General features: G+C 47.3%; 1 protein-coding gene across 1 annotated transcript in view; it reads right to left on the bottom strand.

The window, feature by feature from the left end:
* The window catches only part of COL5A1 (collagen type V alpha 1 chain), a 505662-nt gene that overhangs the window by 96410 nt on the left and 384827 nt on the right, over positions 1-24425 (bottom strand). The window contains exons 52-55 of the mRNA XM_068102230.2: positions 23878-23931; positions 12472-12525; positions 10859-10912; positions 8266-8319 (exon numbers count right to left, since the gene is read on the bottom strand). Of these exons, the coding sequence (XP_067958331.1) occupies positions 8266-8319; positions 10859-10912; positions 12472-12525; positions 23878-23931 (216 nt within the window). The remainder of the gene's footprint in view (positions 1-8265; positions 8320-10858; positions 10913-12471; positions 12526-23877; positions 23932-24425) is intronic.

A 24425-nucleotide genomic window follows, 5' to 3' on the forward strand; every position in this document is an offset into this window, starting at 1 on the left:
ATTGAAACACCATGGTGTTTGATTAAATGTTCAACGTTATTTTCAGGCCCAATAGGTATAACAGGATTACAAATGCCAACCACGTCACCTTCAAACAATCGCTGGAACTCTTAAGGCAATGGCGTCCCTCCGGCACATAAGTACACAATGAAGCTCTCGAAGCAGCACTAACAAGGACGAATGATACCTTAAACTTAAATGAACGTCCCACAATCATAGACGACAATGGATGGAGGCTTCACAACAGGAAATTTCCTGCACGATGGGAGCAAAACAAACGAAATTACTGTGTAGTCATTCTGTGGTACCTTGTCCATCATGTCACCCTTGAGGACACAATAGTGGGGTGTTTCTTATGATTATAAAAGAACAATATAACCTCTGTAGAATCCTGTCCTAATGGCAAGGCACAGAACATGTCATTGCTTTTGAGGCACCAAAATGTCACTATTGTTATGCCCATGGCGTAGACAACTGGGCCTGCCAGATAAAATTAAATCGGCAGCAAACAGTTTACAACATCAGCTTCACAAGAAATGTGCTTTGCTTTCAAGGGCCGAAACTAAAGATGTAAACAAAACGAGCCCAATCTATAAGTTTGGGAAATTGGAAAGCGGGTTGAGGATTACGGCCTGGCCAGACTCCTCAGATTACATCAAAATAAATCAGAACGTTTTGTTTATTCAGAGTATTGTACGTGGTCCCTCATGGCGACATGCCAGATTAAAAGGAACAGACTGTAACTCGACATTATAATCGCAGACATTAACAACAACAACATGAATTTTAAGGCCATTTTCCCTGCGAGAGCGGGGGTTAGCCTTGCGGTCCCCATGTCAATCTTCTCCATTTTGCCCTATTTTCTGCATCTCCCCTTGTTAACCCCCTTGCCCGCTTTTTTTCTTCAACCATCTTTAGTCAAGTCTTTCTCGGTCTTCCCCGTCCTCTACCATCTTCTCAACCAGTCACTTTCATCCTTCCTCAACACATGACCAAACCATCTCAACCTGTTTCTCTTCACAGCATCAATCACAGGCTCTATTCCCATCATCTTTCGCAATTCATCATTTGTCTTCCTCTCTCAACGATACTCCGCACATCCACCAAACCATTTGCATTTCCACCCTTTCCAGCCTTCGTTGCTGCTCTACGTTCATTACCCATGTCTCGCTCCCATAAATCATAACACTTCTCACACATGCAGCATACACCTTTCCCTTCAGCTTCAACGACACTCCCCTCCTCATCAGCATGCCAGTCAGTTCCTAAAACGTCTTCCATGCACATCTCACTCTAGCAACCGTTGCCAAGTTTGTTCCACCTTCTCCATTCAGCATGTCTCCGAGGTAGCAAAATGTTTTCACACCTTGCAGCTTCACGCCGTCTCCAAGATCCAACTCAACATTTCCTCCATCTGCAGCTCCCTCTGTGCACACCTTACACTTGAATGTAGCTGCCACACTGGTTAATGACCCTCTCAGACCACTACATTTTTGATGAACCCACTGAGTGCACATTGTACATTGAATGGAGTTCACTCCGACACCCTTCCTGCACACAGCACATGGCCACTTCACAGTTCTTTCCACCTCACCACATGCTTTACCACTTGCCATCACCTTCGTCTTTCCGATATTCACCTTCAGACCTTTTGTCTCCATACATTCCTTCCACTTGTTCATCTTTTCCTTCAGTCCATCCATACTTTCCGCAATCAACACCAGATCATCTGCATACAACAACTCCCACGGTAAACCCTCCTTTACATTCTGAGCCAGCACCTCCATCACAGCTACAAATAGTAGTGGACTTAGTACCGACCCCTGATGCACTCCCACCTTCACCTCAAACTCACCACTGTTCCCATCCTTCGTCCTTACAGCTGTGCACGCTCTTTTGTACATTGCCATCACTACTCTGATCAACCATTCCTCCACTCCTAACTTCCTCAATGCCCATGTCAATACTTCGCGTGGAACCCCATCGAATGCTTTCTCCAGATCAACAAACCCAAGAAACAACTTCTTCCTCTTCTCCATGTACTTCTCCTGCAACTGCCTCACAATAAAGAGCAGGTCTGTCGTTCCTCTTCCTGGCATAAATCCAAACTGCATTTCGTCGATCTTCACCTTCTTCCTTATCCTCCTCTCCAACACCCTTTCCAATACCTTCATTCCATGCTCCAAGAACTTTATCGCTCAGTACGAGCCACACTTCAGAGGGTCACCTTTCCCCTTGTATGGAGGGACGAGGGTACTCGGTTCCCAATCCACTGGAATGCGGCCTTCTTTCACCACCAGATTACAGATCTTTGTCATTCTCTTCACACCCCAACTTCCTGCTGCCTTCAACATATCTCGCACAACTCCCGTCGGCCATCCCGCTTTTCTAATCTTCATTGCTTTTATCGTTTCCTCAACTTCCTTCTCAGTTATCTTATCTGCCGGTCCTAAAACTGGGTTACTCTCTATGTTGCCATCCCATTCATTCTCTGCATTCAACAGCATTTCCATATATCTTTTCCATCTTCCTTTAATTCCATCTGGGTCCACAACGATTTGTCCCACTTCATCCTTCAATCAACTCACCCCCATCACATCACACCTCTCTTTCGCTATCTGCTTTGCAATCCTGAATACCGCTCTCTGACCCTCTTCCGAATCCAAGCGTTCTCCAAACATTTTCCTACATGCATCCTGCGCCTTTGCTACCTCTTTCTTTGCAGCCTTCTTGGCTGCCTTATAACTTTCATGCTCTGCTTTTTCTGCTCCCGTATCCTTCGCCTTCTGCCACTCCTTGAACTTCTTCCTCTTCTCATCAATCCTCTTTCCAACTTCATCAACCCACCACCATGTTACCGAGTGCCTCAGTGGTCCTTTTGTCCATCCACATACTTCACCAACGGCTCCCAACAGACTATCTTTCATTGACATCCAACCACATTCAAGCTCAACCACATCATCCTCTACCCTACTCAGCCTCTCTTTTAATGCCTCCCTTTCAGTCACCTCTTTCAACCTCCACACCTTCATTCTCGGTTGGTACTTCACCCGCCGAGCTCTCCTCGCACCTTTCACCCTTATGTCGCAGACAACCAAGTGGTGCTGTGAAACAGCCTCCTCCCCCGAGATCACCTTTGTGTCCCGGAGGTGCCCCCTATCTCGCCTACGCACCATCAGGTAGTCAACGGTTGTCGTCTACCCACCTGACGTGTATGTAACAAGCTTATTATCCTCTTTCTGGAACTGAGTATTACAAATCAACAAATCAGCTCCATCAGCAAACTCCAAAATCCTTTCACCTTCTCCATTTCTCACACCATATCCGTAACCCCCATGAACTCCCTCAAAACCGTCCATACCTCCATACCAAAACCGTCCTAAAAATCGCAGACATTAACAGGTGAATGCAATATGTCTTCCACTCACCCCCCCCCCCCCCCAAACCTCCACTTCCATCCACCTGATGAGTAAAATCAAAAGTCATTGAGTAAAATCCATCTGATGATGGATGAGTAAAATCCACCTGATGATGGATGAGTAAAATCCACCTGATGATGGATGAGTAAAATCCACCTGATGATGGATGAGTAAAATCCACCTGATGATGGATGAGTAAAATCCACCTGATGATGGATGAGTAAAATCCACCTGATGAGGGATGAGTAAAATACACCTGATGATGGATGAGTAAAATACACCTGATGATGGATGAGTAAAATACACCTGATGATGGATGAGTAAAATCGACTTGATGATGGATGAGTAAAATCGACCTGATGATGGATGAGTAAAATTCACCTGATGATGGATGAGTAAAATCCACCTGATGATGGATGAGTAAAATCCACCTGATGATGGATGAGTAAAATCCACCTGATGATGGATGAGTAAAATCCACCTGATGATGGATGAGTAAAATCCACCTGATGATGGATGAGTAAAATACACCTGATGATGGATGAGTAAAATCGACTTGATGATGGATGAGTAAAATCGACCTGATGGATGAGTAAAATCCACATGATGATGGATGAGTAAAATCGACCTGATGATGGATGAGTAAAATCGACCTGATGGATGAGTAAAATCCACCTGATGATGGATGAGTAAAATTCACCTGATGATGGATGAGTAAAATTCACCTGATGATGGATGAGTAAAATCCACCTGATGATGGATGAGTAAAATCCACCTGATGATGGATGAGTAAAATCCACCTGATGATGGATGAGTAAAATCCACCTTAAGATGGATGAGTAAAATCCACCTTAAGATGGATGAGTAAAATCCACCTTAAGATGGATGAGTAAAATCCACCTGATGATGGATGAGTAAAATCCACCTGATGATGGATGAGTAAAATCCACCTGATGATGGATGAGTAAAAATCCACCTGAGGATGGATGAGTAAAATCCACCTGATGGATGAGTAAAATCTACCTGATGGATGAGTAAAATCCACCTGATGATGGATGAGTAAAATCCACCTGATGGATGAGTAAAATCCACCTGATGATGGATGAGTAAAATCCACCTGATGATGGATGAGTAAAATCCACCTGATGATGGATGAGTAAAATTCACCTGATGATGGATGAGTAAAATTCACCTGATGATGGATGAGTAAAATCCACCTGATGATGGATGAGTAAAATCCACCTGATGATGGATGAGTAAAATCCACCTGATGATGGATGAGTAAAATCCACCTTAAGATGGATGAGTAAAATCCACCTTAAGATGGATGAGTAAAATCCACCTTAAGATGGATGAGTAAAATCCACCTGATGATGGATGAGTAAAATCCACCTGATGATGGATGAGTAAAATCCACCTGATGATGGATGAGTAAAAATCCACCTGAGGATGGATGAGTAAAATCCACCTGATGGATGAGTAAAATCGACCTGATGATGGATGAGTAAAATCCACCTGATGATGGATGAGTAAAATCCACCTGATGGATGAGTAAAATCCACCTGATGATGGATGAGTAAAATCCACCTGATGATGGATGAGTAAAATCGACTTGATGATGGATGAGTAAAATCGACCTGATGGATGAGTAAAATCCACCTGATGATGGATGAGTAAAATCGACCTGATGATGGATGAGTAAAATCGACCTGATGATGGATGAGTAAAATTGACCTGATGATGGATGAGTAAAATGGACCTGATGGATGAGTAAAATCCACCTTAAGATGGATGAGTGAAATCCACCTTAAGATGGATGAGTAAAATCCACCTGATGATGGATGTGTAAAATCCACCCGATGATGGATGAGTAAAATCCACCTTATGATTGCTGAGTAAAATCCACCTGATGGATGAGTAAAATCCACCTGATGGATGAGTAAAATCCACCTGATGGATGAGTAAAATCCACCTGATGATGGATGACCCAAGTAAAATCAAAAGGACAACACCAGACCAATATTTACCTGCTTTGGTGTGAAGAGGCTGTTTTGTGCCGTCTTGGCTGGATTGTTTAAAAAAAGGAAGATTTTGGCAAACTGAAACGATTAATTTTGCAAATGAAGTTGACCTTTGACCCCTCTATAATTGCAAAAACGTCTCAAAAGCGAGATTTCTCTGCAATCTCGATAGGGGGTTTTGAAGGCATCTTTATGCCAACCTTTCCTCTCTTATATAGTCAAGTAGAAGTGAACGGCAAGCTAAAAAATTGTGATTCCAGTTTCACCGTTAACCCATTAATATCAAAACAGGGGCCAAATCAGAAAAAAAAACTAGAAGGGCACTCGGTGGAGCGCATACCTCAGTCAGGCTGAACAGTTTATGTTTTGTATCCACTGATAGGCCGGATCTGCATTCGGAACTGAACCAAAATCTAATCGGCTTGTTATTGTCACCAAACCAACTCGTCCACCAAGTTTAGTCATAACTCGTCCATAACGTTTTTAAATATCATGTTATATATGGCTTTTCACCCGATCTCTCAATGGTGAAGAATCACTTCAAAAAAAACAAAAATTCTCATATCCAAACCCTTATTCAGATCTTCACCAAAATCGAATTGTATTGTCCTTGTCACATACGCAACCTGTCCACCAGGTTTTGTCCAAATCCATCCATCTCCTTCGACAAATACACTAAACAGATCACAAAGACAGCCTTCTTTCACCTGAAAAACATCGCCCGTCTCCGTCCATCCCTCTCCTCCGTGGCTGCAGAAACCCTCATCCACGCCTTCATCACTTCCCGTCTGGACAACTGCAATAGCCTCCTTTATGGTTCACCCTCAACAATCACCAATAAACTCCAATACATTCAGAACTCCGCTGCCCGTCTACTCACCCATTCCCGGACCCGTGACCACATCACCCCCGTCCTTTACAAGCTTCACTGGCTCCCCATCTCCCAGAGAATCCAGTACAAAATCCTCCTCTTGACCTACAAAGCCCTCCATAACCTGGCCCCATCCTACCTGGCTGACCTCCTCTCCAGACACACTCCCACCCGCAACCTCCGCTCTGCTGGTACCAACCTCCTGACCCCCCCCCCCATCCGGACCAAATTTAGATCCTGGGGGGACAGGGCCTTCTCCATCGCTGCTCCCACCCTCTGGAACTCGCTACCTCACACCATCAGAGACTCCTCCTCACTCACCACATTCAAAACATCACTCAAGACCCACCTGTTCAACACTGCATTCAACATTTAACCCACAGCATCTAACCCCTGACTATCTCCTCTCCTTCTCCCTCCTTTGTGCTTTGAATATTTCCCTATTGATTCTTCTTTTTTTTGCAATTGTTTTTATGTTTTGCTATGCATTATGTTTTGCACTCTGTCAAAGCGTCTTTGGGCTTCCTGAAAAGCGCTATATAAAATAAATGCATTATTATTATTATTATTATTATTATAACTTTTTTGAGATATCCTGCTATATGTCGGTTTTAGCCCTATCACTCAATGGTGACGAATCATTTAAAAAATCCTCTGATCCGGATTTGGATCTTTACCAAAATTGAAACAATTCTTCCTTGTCACACAACGGCAAACAACCTGTCCACCAAGTTACAGCCGAATCCATCCATAACTTTTTGAGATATCCTGCCATATATCGTTTTTGGCCCTATCTCCCAATGGTGAAGAATTATTTTTAAAAATTCTACGAGCCGGATCCGGATTTGGATCTTCACCAAAATTGAAGCAATTCTTCCTCGTCACACAACGGCAAACAACCTGTCCACCAAGTTACAGCCGAATCCATCCATAACTTTTTGAGATATCCTGCCATATATCGTTTTTGGCCCTATCTCCCAATGGTGAAGAATTATTTTTAAAAATTCTACGAGCCGGATCCGGATTTGGATCTTCACCAAAATTGAAGCAATTCTTCCTCGTCACACAACGGCAAACAACCTGTCCACCAACTTACAGCCGAATCCATCCATAACTTTTTGAGATATCCTGCCATATATCGTTTTTGGCCCAGCTCCCAATGGTGAAGGATTATTTTAAAAAATTCTACGAGCCGGATCCGGATTTGGATCTTCACCAAAATTGAAGCAATTCTTCCTTGTCACACACACAACCTGTCCACCAAGTTTCAGCCGAATCCGTCCATAGTTTTTTCGATATCCTGCTATATATCATTTTTATCCCTATCTCCCAATAGTAATATCAGGGGGGGTTGACTCAGCCTGTCATACTTCCGAGGCCGGCAAAATGAGTACCAGAGTACTGGGTCCTCTCTCAAGGAGGTTGGTGGCAGGATTTGTACTCCGTCCGCCATAAAAACACCTCATTTCGTAGAACACACAGTGGAGCCATATTTTTTATATATATCCCAATAATATATATATATACCCCAATGGTGAAGAATCACTTTTAAAATTCTAGTAGCCAGATCCGGATTAATATCTTCACCAAAATCGAATCATTTCGTCCTTGCCACATACGCTACCTCTCCGCCAAATTTCGTCCGAATCCGTCCACAATTTTTTGGATATCTTGTTCACAGACAGACAAACAGAGAAACAGACAGACAGGGGTGAAAACATAACCTCAATCCACCTTCGGTGGCAGAGGTAATAAAAAAGAGGACTGGATATATTGGATCAGGGTGTCTTGATTGAAAATTTGAAGAGGATTAGCTCAGGAATGAAGGAATGATGCATGATTGGAAATTTTTGAAAAGGATTAGAGAAAGAAAGAAAAAAGAAAAAGAAAGAAATGTGAAACTGGTTCCACCTCCCTGTGTAAGGGCACACAAAATGAAATCCCAAAACCATACCTTAAGACCTTTTTCACCCCGTCGGCCTTCAATTCCCCGTGGTCCTTTTTGTCCCTGAAACAAAGAAGTCTCTATTGTTATCCAGATCAAAAAGAACAATAACGTGGTTATTTACATCCTAGCATCTCTGCTACTACTCAGCAGCTTTCTTTTAACTGTTCATTCTCTAAATGCAGCATATTTGGCTCTCCTACAAGTGATGGATTCATGATGGTGTGACCTTCTTTATATGACATTGATTTGTTCATTGTCTCCTGATACCCTTGGAATTTATGAATTCAATCACATCTGGCACTTGGCTGCTGGTTGCATCATTTCATGGGGTGCAGATGTGCTGCTGATGCAGTTCCCCCTGTAGGTTAGGACAGGAATTTGGAATACACTGGCCTATTTTTGTGAAAGATATCGTGGGATCTAACATCCACCGGTGAATGCTAGGATTTTGATTAATGTCCCACTCGATGAGTGGTGCATTTATTGATGCAAGGCCCCACCTGTGAAGAAACGGGGTGACAGTTGAAAGTTAGGTCAGGAATTGAATCCAGACTAGACGGTTCTTACATGAGAGTGCTACATCTTCAGGCCCCATGTCCTTGTGATTAATGCATCAACTTATCAAGTACGTTTATTTCTCCTGACCTAATGCCATTGTCCTACATGTAATATATGTATAAGCTCCTTTGTTTAACATCACCATCTCAAACCTCAACTATAAATATTTATCAAAGAGCATAGATGAAAATAGTGAAAACTAAGGGTAAGGGATAGGATGAACCAGAAGGCCCTCTTCGACGTAGCGAGTTTGACTGATTTGCCTCCACCCACATTATTACATCATTATAATACTTGTACCAAGTTTGATTTCAATTCATTCAGCTGTTCTCAAGTTATCACATTTTTACCTGACATGACCTCTGACCTTTGACCTCTTGACCCCAAAATTCAATCAGTTCATGTTTACATCATTATACATACCTGTACCAGTGTACCAGCATCTAATTAGTTCATCTTTTCATCAACATATATACTTCTACCAACTTTGGCCAAAATCCCATCACTTGTTCACAAATTAACTCGGTAACAGGATTTTTTTTAACCTAACATCAGTTAGGTTCCAATGGTTCTAATTCTAATTCTAATTTAACCCCAAAATCGAATGAGTTCATCTTTACTCATTATACATACATGCACGAAGTTTGACTTAGATCCCTTCAGCCGCTCTCAAGTTACCGCGGTAACGAAAACCTATCATGGACAGATAAACGGACGGATAAACAGCCGGACGGACAACCCAAAAACATAATGTCTCCGGCGACGTCATCGGCTGAAGCATAAAAAGAAGGGGAAAAGGAAATTGAAAAAAGAGTGGAAAGGGCAGGCAGTGTAAGCAATTAGGGTTGAAGAATGGGATTGAATTGCCGATGATCCCAGATAAGGTACAAGCGAAAAGGTGAATGGACGCATGATTAAGGGGGGAGAGGTTTAATTTGGGTCCAGTGACAAGAAGAGTGGGGGAGCAGTAGATGGGAGGATCGTGGTGCCTGATGATGGAGCAGAATAGATGAGACTAAACGATTACAAGGTCGGTGACTTGACAATGGTGAGAGATGACGTAACCGCGAGCTGCAGCATCATATTAAAGAAATTCCAAGTAGTTTGAGGGCATGTGAATACAATTTAGTACTAACGACAAAGCTGGGTCGGAGGAGTATCAGCCCATAGAGGAGAGACATGTTTCATTGAGTTGCACAGACATTTTGCACATGCACGATGAGCAGACGCAATGATCCAAGGAAGAAACACAAATAGGCAAGGATGCAAAACCGGGATCTCGTGTAAGTCTGGGGATGTGTGGAGATTTCGATTTTAATTTCACTGCATTATAAACATCTCCACAAAACGACTGGACAAGACTCCGTGTTTATGGAATGAGGAAACACTTCCGAAGAAAGGCCCAAAGCCTCGCCGAAGATCAGTTCATCATTTTGCGACAAAAGTCATATCGCTCCTTCGCTACTGCAGTGTTTTGACCACAAGTAAATAACAAAAAGAAAACCTACAATTGTCCAGTTCCTTTTAAGGGTATTGGCCCGTTTAGCGTTTACCTTTGAACTCGTAGAGCATGATGATGTGTCCCACGTTCAAATCGCACATCTAGTCATACGTTGATTTGTCCATCGCCTCTCAATGTCTTTGCAATTCACGTCAAAGTACAATGTTGTCTCCTGATATCCTTGTCGTATTTATGTGACACACGTAAATCTCCTTTGTGAGCCTCGGATCACTTCCAAAATACTTCCTTGTATGTGTAATGATTGCGTCATCCATCTTTGCGTACCACCATATTTATTTTCATTTCTCAAAGAGGAAAACCACCATGGGAAGCAAGGAGAAGCTGACATTTAGGGCATGAACCCTTCCTTCTTCGGAGTACGCCTGAAACGTCATATTCTCCATGCTTCCCACAGCAGTTAGCAAACTTCAATCAAGAACAGGTACAGTAGGTGTAAAATAGATGATAAACACGCAGTTGTGCTGTTAAATACTGTTTTGTTGGAGAATAAGTTGAACTGTTGTTTGGTTGTTTACTTACTCGTTTTCCTGGTGGCCCACTTGCACCTGGTTCTCCAGTAGGTCCAGGTGCACCCTAAAATGACAACACAATTATGTAGAATTAAAAATGACATGGTAAACCATTTTTACAACTGTTTTGTGACCGATAATTAACTATACTGCAATGTTATGAATGTCTTTAGCAAAGGCCCGTTCACAAACACACACATATGTGTGTGTGTGTGTGTGTGTGTGTGTGTGTGTGTATGTGTGTGTGTATGTGCGTTTGTGTATGTGTGTGTATGTGTTTGTGGATGTATGTGTGTGTAGATGTGTGCGTGTCTGTGTGTGTGGATGTATGTGTGTGTGTGTGTGTGTGTGTATGTATGTATGTATGTTTGTATGCATGTGTGTGTGTGTGTGTGTGTGTGTGTGTGTGTGTGTGTGTGTGTGCGTGTGTGTGTGTGCGTGTGTGTGTGCGTGTGTGTATGTATGTGTGCGTGTCATTGCTTATTATCTCAATGTACGACCTTTCATTTTCCTTTTTCAATATATGACCATGACCTTTCCTGGGAAAACCACATTTCAAATCTGGCCTCCAAAGCCAGTCGCCGACTGGGCATCCTCCGTCGTGCGAAGTCCTTCCTTGGCACACCTGAGCTCCTCACCACGTACAAGGCTTTCATCCACAGCTCAATGGAGTCCTGCTCTCCCCTCTGGGCTGGTGCTCCTGCCTCACACCTAGCTCGTCTTCACGCTGTTGAAACTAAAGCGTTCAGAATCATTGGAATCTCCCGCGATGAAGCTACCTCCGAGGGCCTTTCACTCACTCACCGCAGGCAGGTTGGTGGTCTTTCTGTCCTCTACCGACTACTCTCCGGCCTTGCTCCCCCAGCTCTGTCTGTGCTCTATCCCCCAAATATTCCTACAGGTCGCACAAGATCTGCCAGCAACCTTCTTATGGTTAAACTGCCAAAATAAAGATTCTCTGCTCACCTTCACTCTTTCATTCCTCTTTTTCCCGCCTCTGGAAGAAACTCCCTCACTCTCTTCAATCCCACTCCTCCCTCCAGGTCTTTCAAACAGCTGTTCGCCGCCATCTGTTGTCTTCCCCCATCCAAAACCTTGATCTTTTCTACCCCCGCTAATTTCACCCCAGATCCACTTTTTTGAAATTCCGACTTCTTTCCTGGAAGTCCTTGAAGTGTCCATGTGTTTTATACCTCTCTACCCCCCACCCCCCTTCCCGTGCCTCCTCCCCCCAAACCCTCTCCCTCCCACAGATCTCCCGATGTCCCTGCTCTCAAATGTTGTGCTTGTGTGCTTCCCCCTCTCTCCCCCCATCTTGTCTCCCGCTCCCTTTATTGTATGTTTTGTGGGTCCTTTTGTTTTTTTTGTGATTAATGTTAGCTCTTACACGAGCCTCGATCTTGTATCCCCAAAAAAATTAAAATAATGTGGGTTTCAGAAAGTGGAACAGAGTTGCAGGTCTCGAAGTATCCACCTCCTTTTGTGTGTGTGTGTGTGTATGTGTGTGTTTGTTTGTATGTGTGTGAGTGTGAGTGTGAATGTGAATGTATGCGTGTGCGCACGCATTCATGTATTCAGCGTTTCACATGCATGAAGATAGACAGCATGAAACCAAACACCTACCAGGTCTCCAGAATCACCTTGTGCTCCCTTCTCACCATCTGGGCCATCTTCACCCTGGTGGGGCAGAAAGGAGGAAGTGTAAAAGCAGCATAATAGACGTCAAAAAATATCCCTTAATGCCACTTAAAGAAGGAAATGTGAGAGAGGCATCGATTACACTTCACCTCGATCCATGCCGAGGGGGTCCTCAAATGACCCTGTTTTGGTGCTACTTTCAGTCGTTTCACGCTGTGTCTGGACTTTCAAAGGTTTATCCAGAGCTGCACTTCAAGGGGCAAAAACAACTCTGTGAAAGATTTAATTTTACTGAATTTAATTGTTCATCAAAACTGGCCAACCGATTGCTCTAATATCTAATTTGTCAGGCCGCCGTGCCTTGCTACTTGTAGTTTTGCAATTTTGCTCATTTAATATGGTTTTCTATGCCAACCAGCTTTCCATCACAATTAGAGTGTAATTATAAACGTGGTAAAAATCACATTTATCATCGTATTCAAAGAAAAAACGGGTCTCCCACTATGTGGATGAATACACTTGCCTTCTTTAATTGTTCTTTCCTGTTTGTTGCTGAATATTGGCTCCACGATTACATGGCTGTTCGTCATTGCAAGGCAACACAGCAAGGGAAGAGCGTAATCCTTTTTCTCATCGCTGCAAACTTTCCATTGTTGTTTTCCACTATTGTCTTGTTGTTCGGATTTTCTATTATTGTCGACAAAGACCAGGATTAGTCCTACAATATTGACTTAGGGTAAACCAGCCTCCAGTGACACAGTACAAGGGAGAGGATGCCACCCAAGTCAACCCACCGCCCACAAGCACGGAGAGTCGAGGAGGAAACCTGAACATCGTTGGTGGACAACTTGAAATCGTTGCTGGATGTCAGACAGTATTGACGCCTGTGAAATGTACAAAGAGACGACCCTGACCCATTTCTTGAGATTCAGGGCATCAATCCATGGAAGCAACATGTCTAGAATTGAGTAGCCAAAGCAGAAATCAAACCGAAGTTGAGAGACTGGGGTGAAATGTTGAGCGGCTGGGGTGAAAGGTGAACGCTTAAGAAGCTAATGAATCAGAAAGGTGGGTTTCTGTCTTGCTCGTGTTTACACATAAAAGTTATGATGGCAAACCAAGTCACTTTAATTGCCACATATGGACAAGCACCTTGTACAGTTGTTCACTTCATCTCTTGTTGTCCTCAACCTACCTGGCCCGACATTTCACTTCATCCCTTATCTTGCTCTACCTACCTGGCCCACACATCCCCCGCAATTCTGTATGATCCTAAACTTGAAGAATTATAAACAGTTTTTATATAACTAGATAAGGACACTGCATTAGATTAGATTACATTCCTTTCAGATAAGAAAAGATCATCTCTGCTCTGTATTTGTTTCTATCTCAAGCCACATAACACTGTGTTGACAATGTGTATAATGGAGAAAGCGTTTGTATGTCCGCTCGATACCTATTGGTTGGACAAATGGCCGAAAGCCACCCACAATTGTATCCTCAAAAAAAAAAACATATGTCCGCCATGTTGGTGCTATGGTAAGCCAAACACATCTTCAGAAGTGTCATATTCACAATCGAGATGCCCTCTCTAAATGTTTTCCCTTCAGTGTAAAATGACCAAAGCAACTGTTAAAAGGATCATCACATATCAAAAGGTTGGAGCTGATATGTCATGAGCCTTGTGAAGGCGACAGTATGTATAGGCCTAAGGCTTCGGGCTTGAGGCCTCTGGTATCAGCGTATAGGCCAGTGCAATTGGAAGTATTCAAGCTACAGTGCATTCAGAAAGTATTCAGACCCCTTCACTTTTTTCACATTTTGTTATGTTGCAGCCTCATGCTGAAATCGTTATAAATTCATTTTTTCCCTCATCAATCTACTCTCAATACCCCATAATGACAAAGAGAAAACTGGATTTTAGAAAGTTTTGCAAATTTATTGAAAAAAAAACCTGAAATATCACATTGACATAAGTATTCATACCCTTTGCTATGACACTTGAAATTTAGCTCAGGTGCCTCCTATTTCTCTTGATCATCTTTGAGATGTTTATATACCTTGATTGGAGTCCACCTGTGGTAAAATCAATTGATTTGACATGATTTGGAAAGGCACACACCTCTCTATATAAGGTCTCACAGCTGACAATGCATATCAGAGCAAAAACCAAGCCATGAGGTCGAAGGAACTGCCTGCAGAGCTCAGAGACAGGATTGGGTCGAGGCACAGATTTGGGGAAGCCTACAAAAAGTGGCCTCCATAATTCTTAAATGGAAGAAGTTTGGAACAACCAGGACTCTTCCTAGAGCTGACCGCCTGGCCAAACGGAGCAATCGGGGGAGAAGGGCCTTGGTAAGAGAGGTGACCAAGAACCCGATGGTCACTGGCTGAGCTCCAGAGATCCTGTGTGGAGATGGGAGAAACTTCCAGAAAGACAAACATCACTGCAACACTCTCCAGCTATCTGGACTTTATGGCAGAGTGGCCAGACGGAAGCCTCTCCTCAGTGACAGACACATGAAAGCCCGCTTGGAGTTTGCAAAAAAGCACCGAAAGGACTCTGACTGTGAGAAACAAGATTCTGTGGTCTGATGAAACCAAGATTGAACTGTTTGACTTCCGTCTGGCCACTATGGAGAAGGAATGTATGGAGACAAAATGTCTGAAGGTGAATATCGGAAAAACGAAGGTGATGGCAAGTGGTAAAGCATGTGGTGAGGTGGAAAGAACTGGGAAGTGGCCGTGTGCTGTGTGCAGGAAGGGTGTCGGAGTGAATTCCATTCAATGTACAGTGTGCGCTGAGTGGGTTCATCAAAAATGTAGTGGTTTGAGAGGGTCATTAACCAGTGTGGCAGCTACATTCAAGTGTAAGGTGTGCACAGAGGGAGCTGCCGATGGAGGAAATGTTGAGTTGGATCTTGGAGACGGCATGAAGCTGGAAGGTGGGAAAACATTTTGTTACCGAGGAGACATGCTGAATGGAGAAGGTGGATCAGACTCGGCAACGGTTGCTAGAGTGAGATGTGCATGGAAGAAGTTTTGGGAACTGAGTGGCGTGCTGACGAGGAGGGGAGTGTCGTTGAAGGTAAAGGGAAAGGTGCATGCTGCATGTGTGAGAAGTGTTATGATTTATGGGAGCGAGACATGGGTAATGAACGTAGAGCAGCAACGAAGGCTGGAAAGGGTGGAAATGCGAATGGTTCGGTGGATGTGTGGAGTATCGTTGAGAGAGGAAGACAAATGATGAATTGCGAAAGATGATGGAAAAAGAGCCTGTGATGGATGCTGTGAAGAGAAACAGTTTGAGATGGTTTTGTGGCGGACACAAGGGACAATAATTCAGCGCACCAGCAGGTGGCGCGAACGTCCAGGCAGGGAACTGTAATGCATGCCCCGCCTATCGACCGATCGGCCACGCCCGGGGACTAGGCGTGGCCTCGGGATATTTATGCGGGCTCTAAGCTCGAGCCCGCTCAGTGCTGAAGTACGAGCTTTCGAATAAAGACTTTGTTATACCAACGCGTTGTGGCCTACCTCTCTGGCAATCGAGTTGTGTGTGCGCAGCACCACACTGGTGACCCCGATTGGTTCAGCCATTGCTCACCACCGAACGTGCCATGGCCACCAACGCTGTCGCAGTTAAACTCCCGGAGTTTTGGGAGGCACAAGCCGACGTTTGGTTCATCCAGGCCGAAGCTCAATTTCAGCTCCGAGGCATAACGGCGGACGAGACCCGGTACGACCACGTGGTCGCCGCCCTCGGGCCCGGCACTGCCGCCCGAGTCGTGTCCATCCTTCGGCGCCCGCCGGGCGACAACAAGTACGAGGCGCTCAAACGTCTCCTGCTCGCCACATTTGGGCTCACAGAGATCGAACGGGCCGACCGCCTCCTGGACCTTCCCGAACTCGGCGACACACCGAGTTCCGTGCGTGCGAGTGACCGCCTCCTGGACATCCGTGCGGATGGATTTTATGCTGTCGCTGCTTGGTGACCAACCCCCGGATTTCTTATTCCGGGCGCTTTTCCTACGCCAGCTACCCGCACAGGTACGCCTCGCGCTGGCCGGTTCCAAGATAAAGGAACCCCGCGCCCTGGCCGTAGTGGCCGACAGGTTTTTCGCGGCCTGCCGTAGTCGATCCCGGGGCAGAGGCTACAGCGCCCCCGGCTTCCCTCGTGGCCGCTGCTGCGCCCCGCCCACTACCGCCGCCGCCAACACCATGGCCGCCGTGGCCACCGCAAACCTGGTGCTACTACCACGCCAGGTTCGGCCGCAACGCTAAAACGTGTCGCCCGCCGTGCTCTTTTGATAGGTCGGGAAATGACCGGGCCGGCGCTCATTAGCGGCCCTGAGTGTCGACCATTCCGAAAGCCTCCTGTTCATCATGGACACCTTGTCCGGGCGCCGTTTTCTTTGTGACACAGGAGCGCAGGTAAGCGTCCTCCCCGCCTCCACGTCCGACAAGCAAACCGCGGGCCAGGGCCCCGCTTTGCTTGCCGCCAACGGTACACCCATCCGCACATTCTGGAAGCGTTGCCTCTCACTGCGGTTCGGAGGGCAGCGCTTTCAATGGTCGTTCGTGACCGCCAGCATGCCAATGGCACTGCTCGGTGCGGACTTCCTACGCGCGAATGGGCTGTTGGTCGACGTGAAGCGCAGACGGCTCGTCCAGGCCGAAACCTTCAGCTCGCTCGATTGTTTGCTGAGCGGCTCGTTGAGCGGCTCACTGAGCGGCTCACCGAGCGGCTTGCCAAGCGGCTTGCTGGAAGGTTCCGTCCCGGCGAGTTTAGTTTGCACGCTTCCGGCAGCGGACGACTTTACCCGCCTCCTCGACAGTTTCCCCGCCCTCACGCGGCCCACCTTCTCAGCGGTGGCCGTTAAACACGGGGTGGAGCACCATATCCCCACAGTCGGGCCGCCGGTCTATGCCCGGGCACGCCGACTCCAGCCCACGAAGCTCGCGGTGGCGAAAGCGGAGTTCGCCACGCTGGTGCGGCTGGGGATTGAACGGCGCTCCAACAGCGCTTGGGCTTCTCCTCTGCACATTGTGCCGAAGCCCGGCGGAGGATGGCGGCCGTGCGCAGACTACCGCCGGCTCAATGATGCCACCACCCCCGACCGCTACCCGGTCCCGCATATCCAGGACCTTTCCGCCCGATTGGCAAACACGACCGTGTTTTCCAAGGTGGACCTCATCCGGGGCTATCACCAGGTCCCCGTCCAACCGGACGATGTCCCGAAGACGGCCGTCATCACCCCTTTCGGCCTCTTTGAGTTCCTGAGAATGCCTTTCGGCTTGAAGAATGCGGCCCTGGCGTTCCAACGGCTTATGGACAGCATCTTGCCCAAATTACCTTTCCTCTTTGTCTACCTGGACGACATCCTCGTCGCGAGCGCGTCCCGGGAGGAGCACCTGCTCCACCTCCGCACGCTTTTCGAACGCCTGGGCCAGCATGGCCTAATCATCAACCCCGCCAAGTGCCGTTTCAGCATCGCCACCATCGACTTATTGGGGCACCGCATCACCAGGCATGGGGCTGTCCCTTTACCGGCCAAGGTGGAGGCGGTCAGGGATTTCCCGCAGCCCCGCACGATCAAGGGGCTCCAGGAGTTCCTGGGCATGGTAAATTTTTACCACCGCTTCGTGCCCCATGTCGCCCAGCTCCTCCGCCCTTTGCACGAGGCCCTCCGGGGCAAGCCGGGCAAAGGTAACATCGCCTGGTCAGAGCCGATGGCCGCGGCGTTTGCGGGCGCAAAGCTGGCCCTGGCCGACGCCACCATGCTGGCGCACCCGGCGCCCGATGCACCGATCGCCCTCACCACCGACGCGTCGGACTACGCGGTGGGCGCGGAGCACGAGCAGTGGGTGCGTGGTGCTTGGCAACCGCTGGCGTTTTTTAGCCGGCAGCTTCGCCCGCACGAACGCCGCTATAGCACCTTCGACCGCGAGCTGCTCGGGATCCACCTGGTGGTCCGACACTTCCGCCATCTGCTGGAGGGCCGCCCGTTCACGGCTTTCATCGACCACAAGCCCCTTGTGTTCGCGATGGCCAAGGTCGCCGAGCCATGGTCGGCACGGCAGCAGCGTCACCTCTCTGCCATGTCCGAGTACACGACGGACATCCGTCACGTGGCGGGTAAAGACAACCCGGTGGCGGATTGCCTTTCCCGGTCCGTTGTGCACGTGGTCCACCTCGGGGTCGACTATACCCGGATGGCGGAGGACCAGACTGCCGACCCCGGCGTCCAGGCCTTGCGGACCGCCATCACGGGCCTCCGCGTCACCGAGGTGCCGTTCGACGCCGCGGGCGCAGCCCTCGTATGCGACGTCTCCCTCGGCCAGCCTCGCCCCATCGTGCCTGCTGGCTGGCGGCGCCCAGTTTTCGACGCCATCCATGGCCTGTCCCACCCGGGCACGAAGGCATCCCAGAAGCTCGTCGCGGCGAAGTTCGTCTGGCACGGCCTCCGGAAGGACGTCCGCGACTGGGCCAGGACGTGCCTCGCGTGCCAGCGCGCAAAGGTCCACCGCCACACCCAGGCCCCGTTGGCCCCGTTTGCGGTGCCCGAGCATCGGTTCTACCATGTGCACGTCGACTTGGTGGGACCTCTGCCCCCCTCGTGGGTGTTCACCCACCTCCTCACCATGGTGGACCGCACCACACGGTGGCCGGAGGCCGTCCCATTAGCGGCGACGTCTGCAGCTGATGTGGCGCAAGCCTTCATCGCCACTTGGGTTGCCCGGTTCGGTGCCCCCTCGGACATCTCGTCCGACCGCGGCCCCCAGTTCACCTCGGAGCTCTGGGCCACGGTGGCGTAAGGGCTCGGGGTGACACTACACCGCACCACGGCCTACCACCCCCAGGCCAATGGCCTTGTGCGAGCGCTTTCATCGCTCAATGAAGGCCGCGCTCCGGGCCAGCCTCCGCGACGGCGGCTGGGTCGACAGACTCCCCTGGGTCCTGCTGGGCCTCAGGACGGTGCCCAAGGACGACCTGCGCGTGTCCTCGGCGGAGCTGGTCTTCGGGCAACCACTGCAGGTACCGGGTGAATTTATCCCCGACTCCACGGCTCCTTGGTCCACGGCGCAACAGCGCTCCGCCCTTCAGGAGACCGCCCGGAGGTTCGCCCCGGTGCCGACGGTACACCATGGTTTCCCGCCTTCCCACGTCGCCCCGGAGCTTCGCACGGCGAAGTACGTCTTCGTCCGGCACGACGCCCACCGGGCACCACTATGGCCCCCGTTCGACGGGCCCTTCCGCGTGCTGGAGACCGGGGACAAATATTTCACCATCGACATTGGCGGCGCCCCGGATCGCATCTCCGTGGACCGCCTCAAGCCGGCCCACCTCGATCCGGACCACCCCCCGCAAGCAGCTCTGCCTCCGCGTCGAGGCCTCCCCCCGGCGGTCAGACCCCCGGCACCCCCCAACCCCGCCACCCCCCAGCCCGGCACCCATCGCCAGGGGGCGTTTCGGCCGGGTCATCCAGCTTCCCCGCAAACTCACCCTTCAGGTGCACGGGAATTCTGGGGGGGCGCGTGTGGCGGACACAAGGGACAAAAATTCAGCGCACCAGCAGGTGGCGCGAACGTCCAGGCGGGGAACTGTAATGCATGCCCCGCCTATCGACCGATCGGCCACGCCCCGGGATTAGGCGTGGCCTCGGGATATTTATGCGGGCTCTAAGCTCGAGCCCGCTCAGTGCTGAAGTACGAGCTTTCGAATAAAGACTGTTATACCAACGCGTTGTGGCCTACCTCTCTGGCAATCGAGTCGTTTGTGCGCAGCACCACAGTTTGGTCATGTGTTGAGGAAGGATGAAAGTGACTGGTTGAGAAGAGTGATGGAAGTGAATGTAAAAGGAAGTGGAGGACGGGGAAGACCAAGAAAGACTTGGCTAAAGATGGTGGAAGAAATGCGGGCAAGGGGGTTAACAAGGGGAGATGCAGAAAATAGGTCAAATTGGAGAAGATTGTCATGGGGACCGCAAGGCTAACCCCCGCTCTTGCAGGGAAAATGGCCTTAAAATGCCTGTTGTGTTGTCGTCTTCAAAAACAGAAGAGTTGGCTCGCACCAAGTTGACTGAGCGGGATAAGTATTCTCGGAATACCATTTAGTTTTCAGAAGCATTCAAGGCAGTGGACTGTTGCATATACACCAACCAAATAAAAGCATGAGTTAGAAGAGCTAGAATAATAGACTCGTCATGATGAGAATACCAATATTTGTGTATTTGCGAAAAAAAGTTGTTGTTAAAAGGGAAAAATAAAATTCGCTGGTATATAGATACCAGCTTAGCTATATACTCAGGGAGTGATGGGAGAGTTGTTGCTTTGTTTGCAGCCTGTGGCTGCTGGTTGCCTCATTTCTCTGGAAGCACATTTGTGCCACTGATGCAGTGCCCCAATTACCAGCGAGCTGGTACTCAATTTGCCGACCTCGGAAGGATGACAGGCTGAGTCAACACCTCCTGGTGTTCATTCAACGATCACCAGGATTTGAACTCAGGAGCCTCGGATCCCAAGCCAGCACCCTAACCGTTAAGCCAACACCAGGCTTTATGGGGGAGTGTTAATGGGATAATCATCACAGCCTTTTTAGATGCTAAATTGCGAATAATATACAACAACACACTAAGAGGAGGATCAAAATAAAAGATTGTATTGCCCTCAGCCTGTCTTTCTTCTTTTTATCAAACTGTGTGGGGTACTTATTAGGCATGGGAAATGGCAAGAAACAAACTCTGAGGTCTCATCGTCTCTGCCTTTGCATAAATGGTGAAAAGGTGGGGCTTTCTATTTCCTTGCCATGGTTGTGATGGCTAATATATGGAGCAAGAACAAAAAAGGATGCCTGGGTGATCCTGCCCTCTGTGCTGGGATAGCCAGCGTTGCAAGTTGGCTTTTGCAGTTTTGCCACATGTTGTGTATCCATACACACATCTTCCTTCCTTTTTTTGCATCACAAACCTTTCTGGGGGTTCCCTGAATCCACCATCGTCGGTTTATGTGAAATCTGATCATCCGTTCTCAAGTTATAGCATGACAGACAGACAAACACGGCTCCTTTTATAATACAGATGTGTTGCACACTTGGAACAAGATCGCACATGGGCTGGGCGACTCTGCTAGTATAGTTAACAAAAGAAAAAAAACATACAGACTGGTATTATTAATGAAAACTAGCATGCCTGTCATTCAATGGCACGTATAATTGACAATTACGCCTGTTATTCTCAATGATGCCCTCACAATTGTCAATCTTTAAACAATTAATCTCCAACTATATAGGCTCAGGCTAAAGGGGATGGGATGGATAGTGATGGAGAGAAGAAGACAGTTGGTGGGAGAGGAATGGAGAGATTATTGGTGCTTGGAGTGAGGAAGTTGGAGATACAGCATTGCTTTTGAAGATGTCAGAGGTAAACAAGTATGATGAGAAAGTACAACAATATGACATTGAAGTTTGGTGCGATGAAAAACGTTGGTAGTTTTAAGAATGGAAGATCAGCAATAAGGGTATTGAGTAGGGAGGTCCACAGATACATGTAATATTTAATACTATTAAAAATCCATGCTTCACAAGGCTGCCCTTGTTCCTATGTTTATAAAGATCATATGAACCAAATATGAGGTCAATTGGAACTTATTTAGAGGTTGCTCAAAAAATAACATTTTTAATTTATCCTGTTTTTTTCAAATGGCAGAAACTCGCAGCTCTTCCACAGGTTGGTTGCTGGGCAAGTCTGAAAAGGAAATATGTGGGGGACTACCAACCAAAGGACACACATTGCAGAAAATGGTGTACCACCAACCAAAGGACACACATTGCAGAAAATGGTGTACCATCACATACAAGAACACCATACAGTTTGTGAAAGTGCCAAACTTAGTGTACAAGCTGTGTGTGCATACTGGGAGAAAGCACGAATTCCAGTGCAGAGAGTAGATTCCTGTGAGCGCCAACTTTTGAAGTTGTAAGATGCCGACAAACTGGGAAAGAAAAATAGAACCAAGACATTCGAAAACTATAGAGTGAAGGAGCAGATGTTCAAAGATGATCTTCAATCCCTCTTCGATATCTCACCAAATGATGCGCTTGAGAAAATGACGAATGAAGAAGACAAAGCATTCCTTATCATGCAGCGTGAGGATCCCTCAAGTTCACGTATGGGATCTGTGGACAACACTCTGGCAGTGATGGAGAACAGAAAGCGTATCAGGCTTGAGAATGAAGATAAAAGAAAGAAGAAACATGCTGCTGAGACTCTAACAGCAATGCAATCTGTTCCATCAACATCGGCTGTGGTTGATGATGATGAGTCTGAGATTGAAAGCTCCGATTCAGGGGACAATGAATTCAAACTCCAAAGTCCATCTTCTGCCAAACAGGCGAAAAAGGCTCCCATCAAGGTGATCACTCCAGCAATAGTGGCAACTCTGGACAGAGTAAATCTCTCAGATCGGCGTGCTATGTTTGTGGGCAGTGCTTTTGCACAATCTCTTGGTCATACCATTGAAGACATTTCTCTGTCACACAGTGGAATTCGTCATGCTCGAATTCGTGGAAGGGAAATAATGGCCACTGAAGAAAAGGCAAATTTCTCATGTAATAGCCCACTCCGACTACACTGGGATGGGAAGCTGCTCCCTGATTATACTGGCAATCACAAAGAATCTGTTGATCGGGTCGTGATACTTGTAACCGGTATGAATACCGAGAAGTTGCTTGGAGTCCCAAAAATTCCCCAAGGCACTGGTGTAGCACAAGAAAATGCATGCATACAACTTCTTGAGGAGTGGAATGTCAAACAGTTGGTGAAAGGCATAGTGTTTGACACCACTGCATCCAACACAGGGCTGATAAACGGAGCATGTGCCCTCATTGAAGCAGCTTTGGATGCTAAGCTTGTCTGGATTGCGTGTCATCATGTGTTTGAAGTAATGCTCTCTGATGTTACAACTAAAGTCATAAGACCCACTAGCGGACCTGAGATCAGGCTGTTCAAGAGGTGTCAGAAACAGTGGCCTTTAATTGACAAGAAGAGGTTCCAAGTAGGAGAAGATAAAATATTTTCCGATAACCTTGTTGAACGTCAGAATATGATACATTTTTATGCAGCTGCAATCGAAGAACACCCACGTGATGACTATGAAAAACTTCTGAGACTATGCCATACATTTTCTTCAATAGGAATAGGGGCACAAGCTTGTGGAGAAAAGAAAATCCAATCTTCAAATTTTTGGACCACCCTCGTAGTGAGGATTGGTGGTGGTGACAGTGAGAGGTTGACAGTTCTTGTCAAGTGATGATCTGTAGGTAGAGGTGTGGCGATGGTGCTAAACAAGTAAATAGAGACTTGTGGTGTTGACTGTGAGTGCTAAACTTACCGAAGGCCCAGACTCTCCGGAAGGTCCTGGTTCTCCTGGAAATCCCACAGGTCCCTGAAAACGCCAAAGACACACTCTATGTGTTTGTGTTACAGTGCAAGAACTACTTCTCGCATGAGTAAACAAAGTGCAAAATATTGACAGGCCACAAAACACTGCGTAAAAATATAGCAAATGAGAAATGAAAGAAATCTGAATTCAAAATTGAGTGCCAATGGAATGCTGCTGGGAAAGTGCTAATGGCTTTTACTCGGAAACGTTTTCATATCCCGCACCCGCTGCTTTGCACACACATCCATTTGAAATCCACTTTCCATTATCCATAATGTCCCTTTGCAACGGCCCGTACATTGACCAAGCACTAATCGTTTATTCTGTAAGCAATTACATGATCATCCTTAGTTTCCTGCTGGACCCCCACACAGAAAGGAGTGATGGATTTTGCTTGGCTCTCTTGCCGTTACCAAATGTGCTTTATTGTGAAGGCCACTTGGCAAACACAGTGCTGCATGACAGAGATGCAATGCTGTTTGAGTGAGATGGTGGCC

This window comes from Myxine glutinosa, chromosome 13 (assembly GCF_964187855.1).
Source record: "Myxine glutinosa chromosome 13, kmMyxGlut1.1, whole genome shotgun sequence".
NCBI classification, from domain to species: domain Eukaryota; kingdom Metazoa; phylum Chordata; class Myxini; order Myxiniformes; family Myxinidae; genus Myxine; species Myxine glutinosa.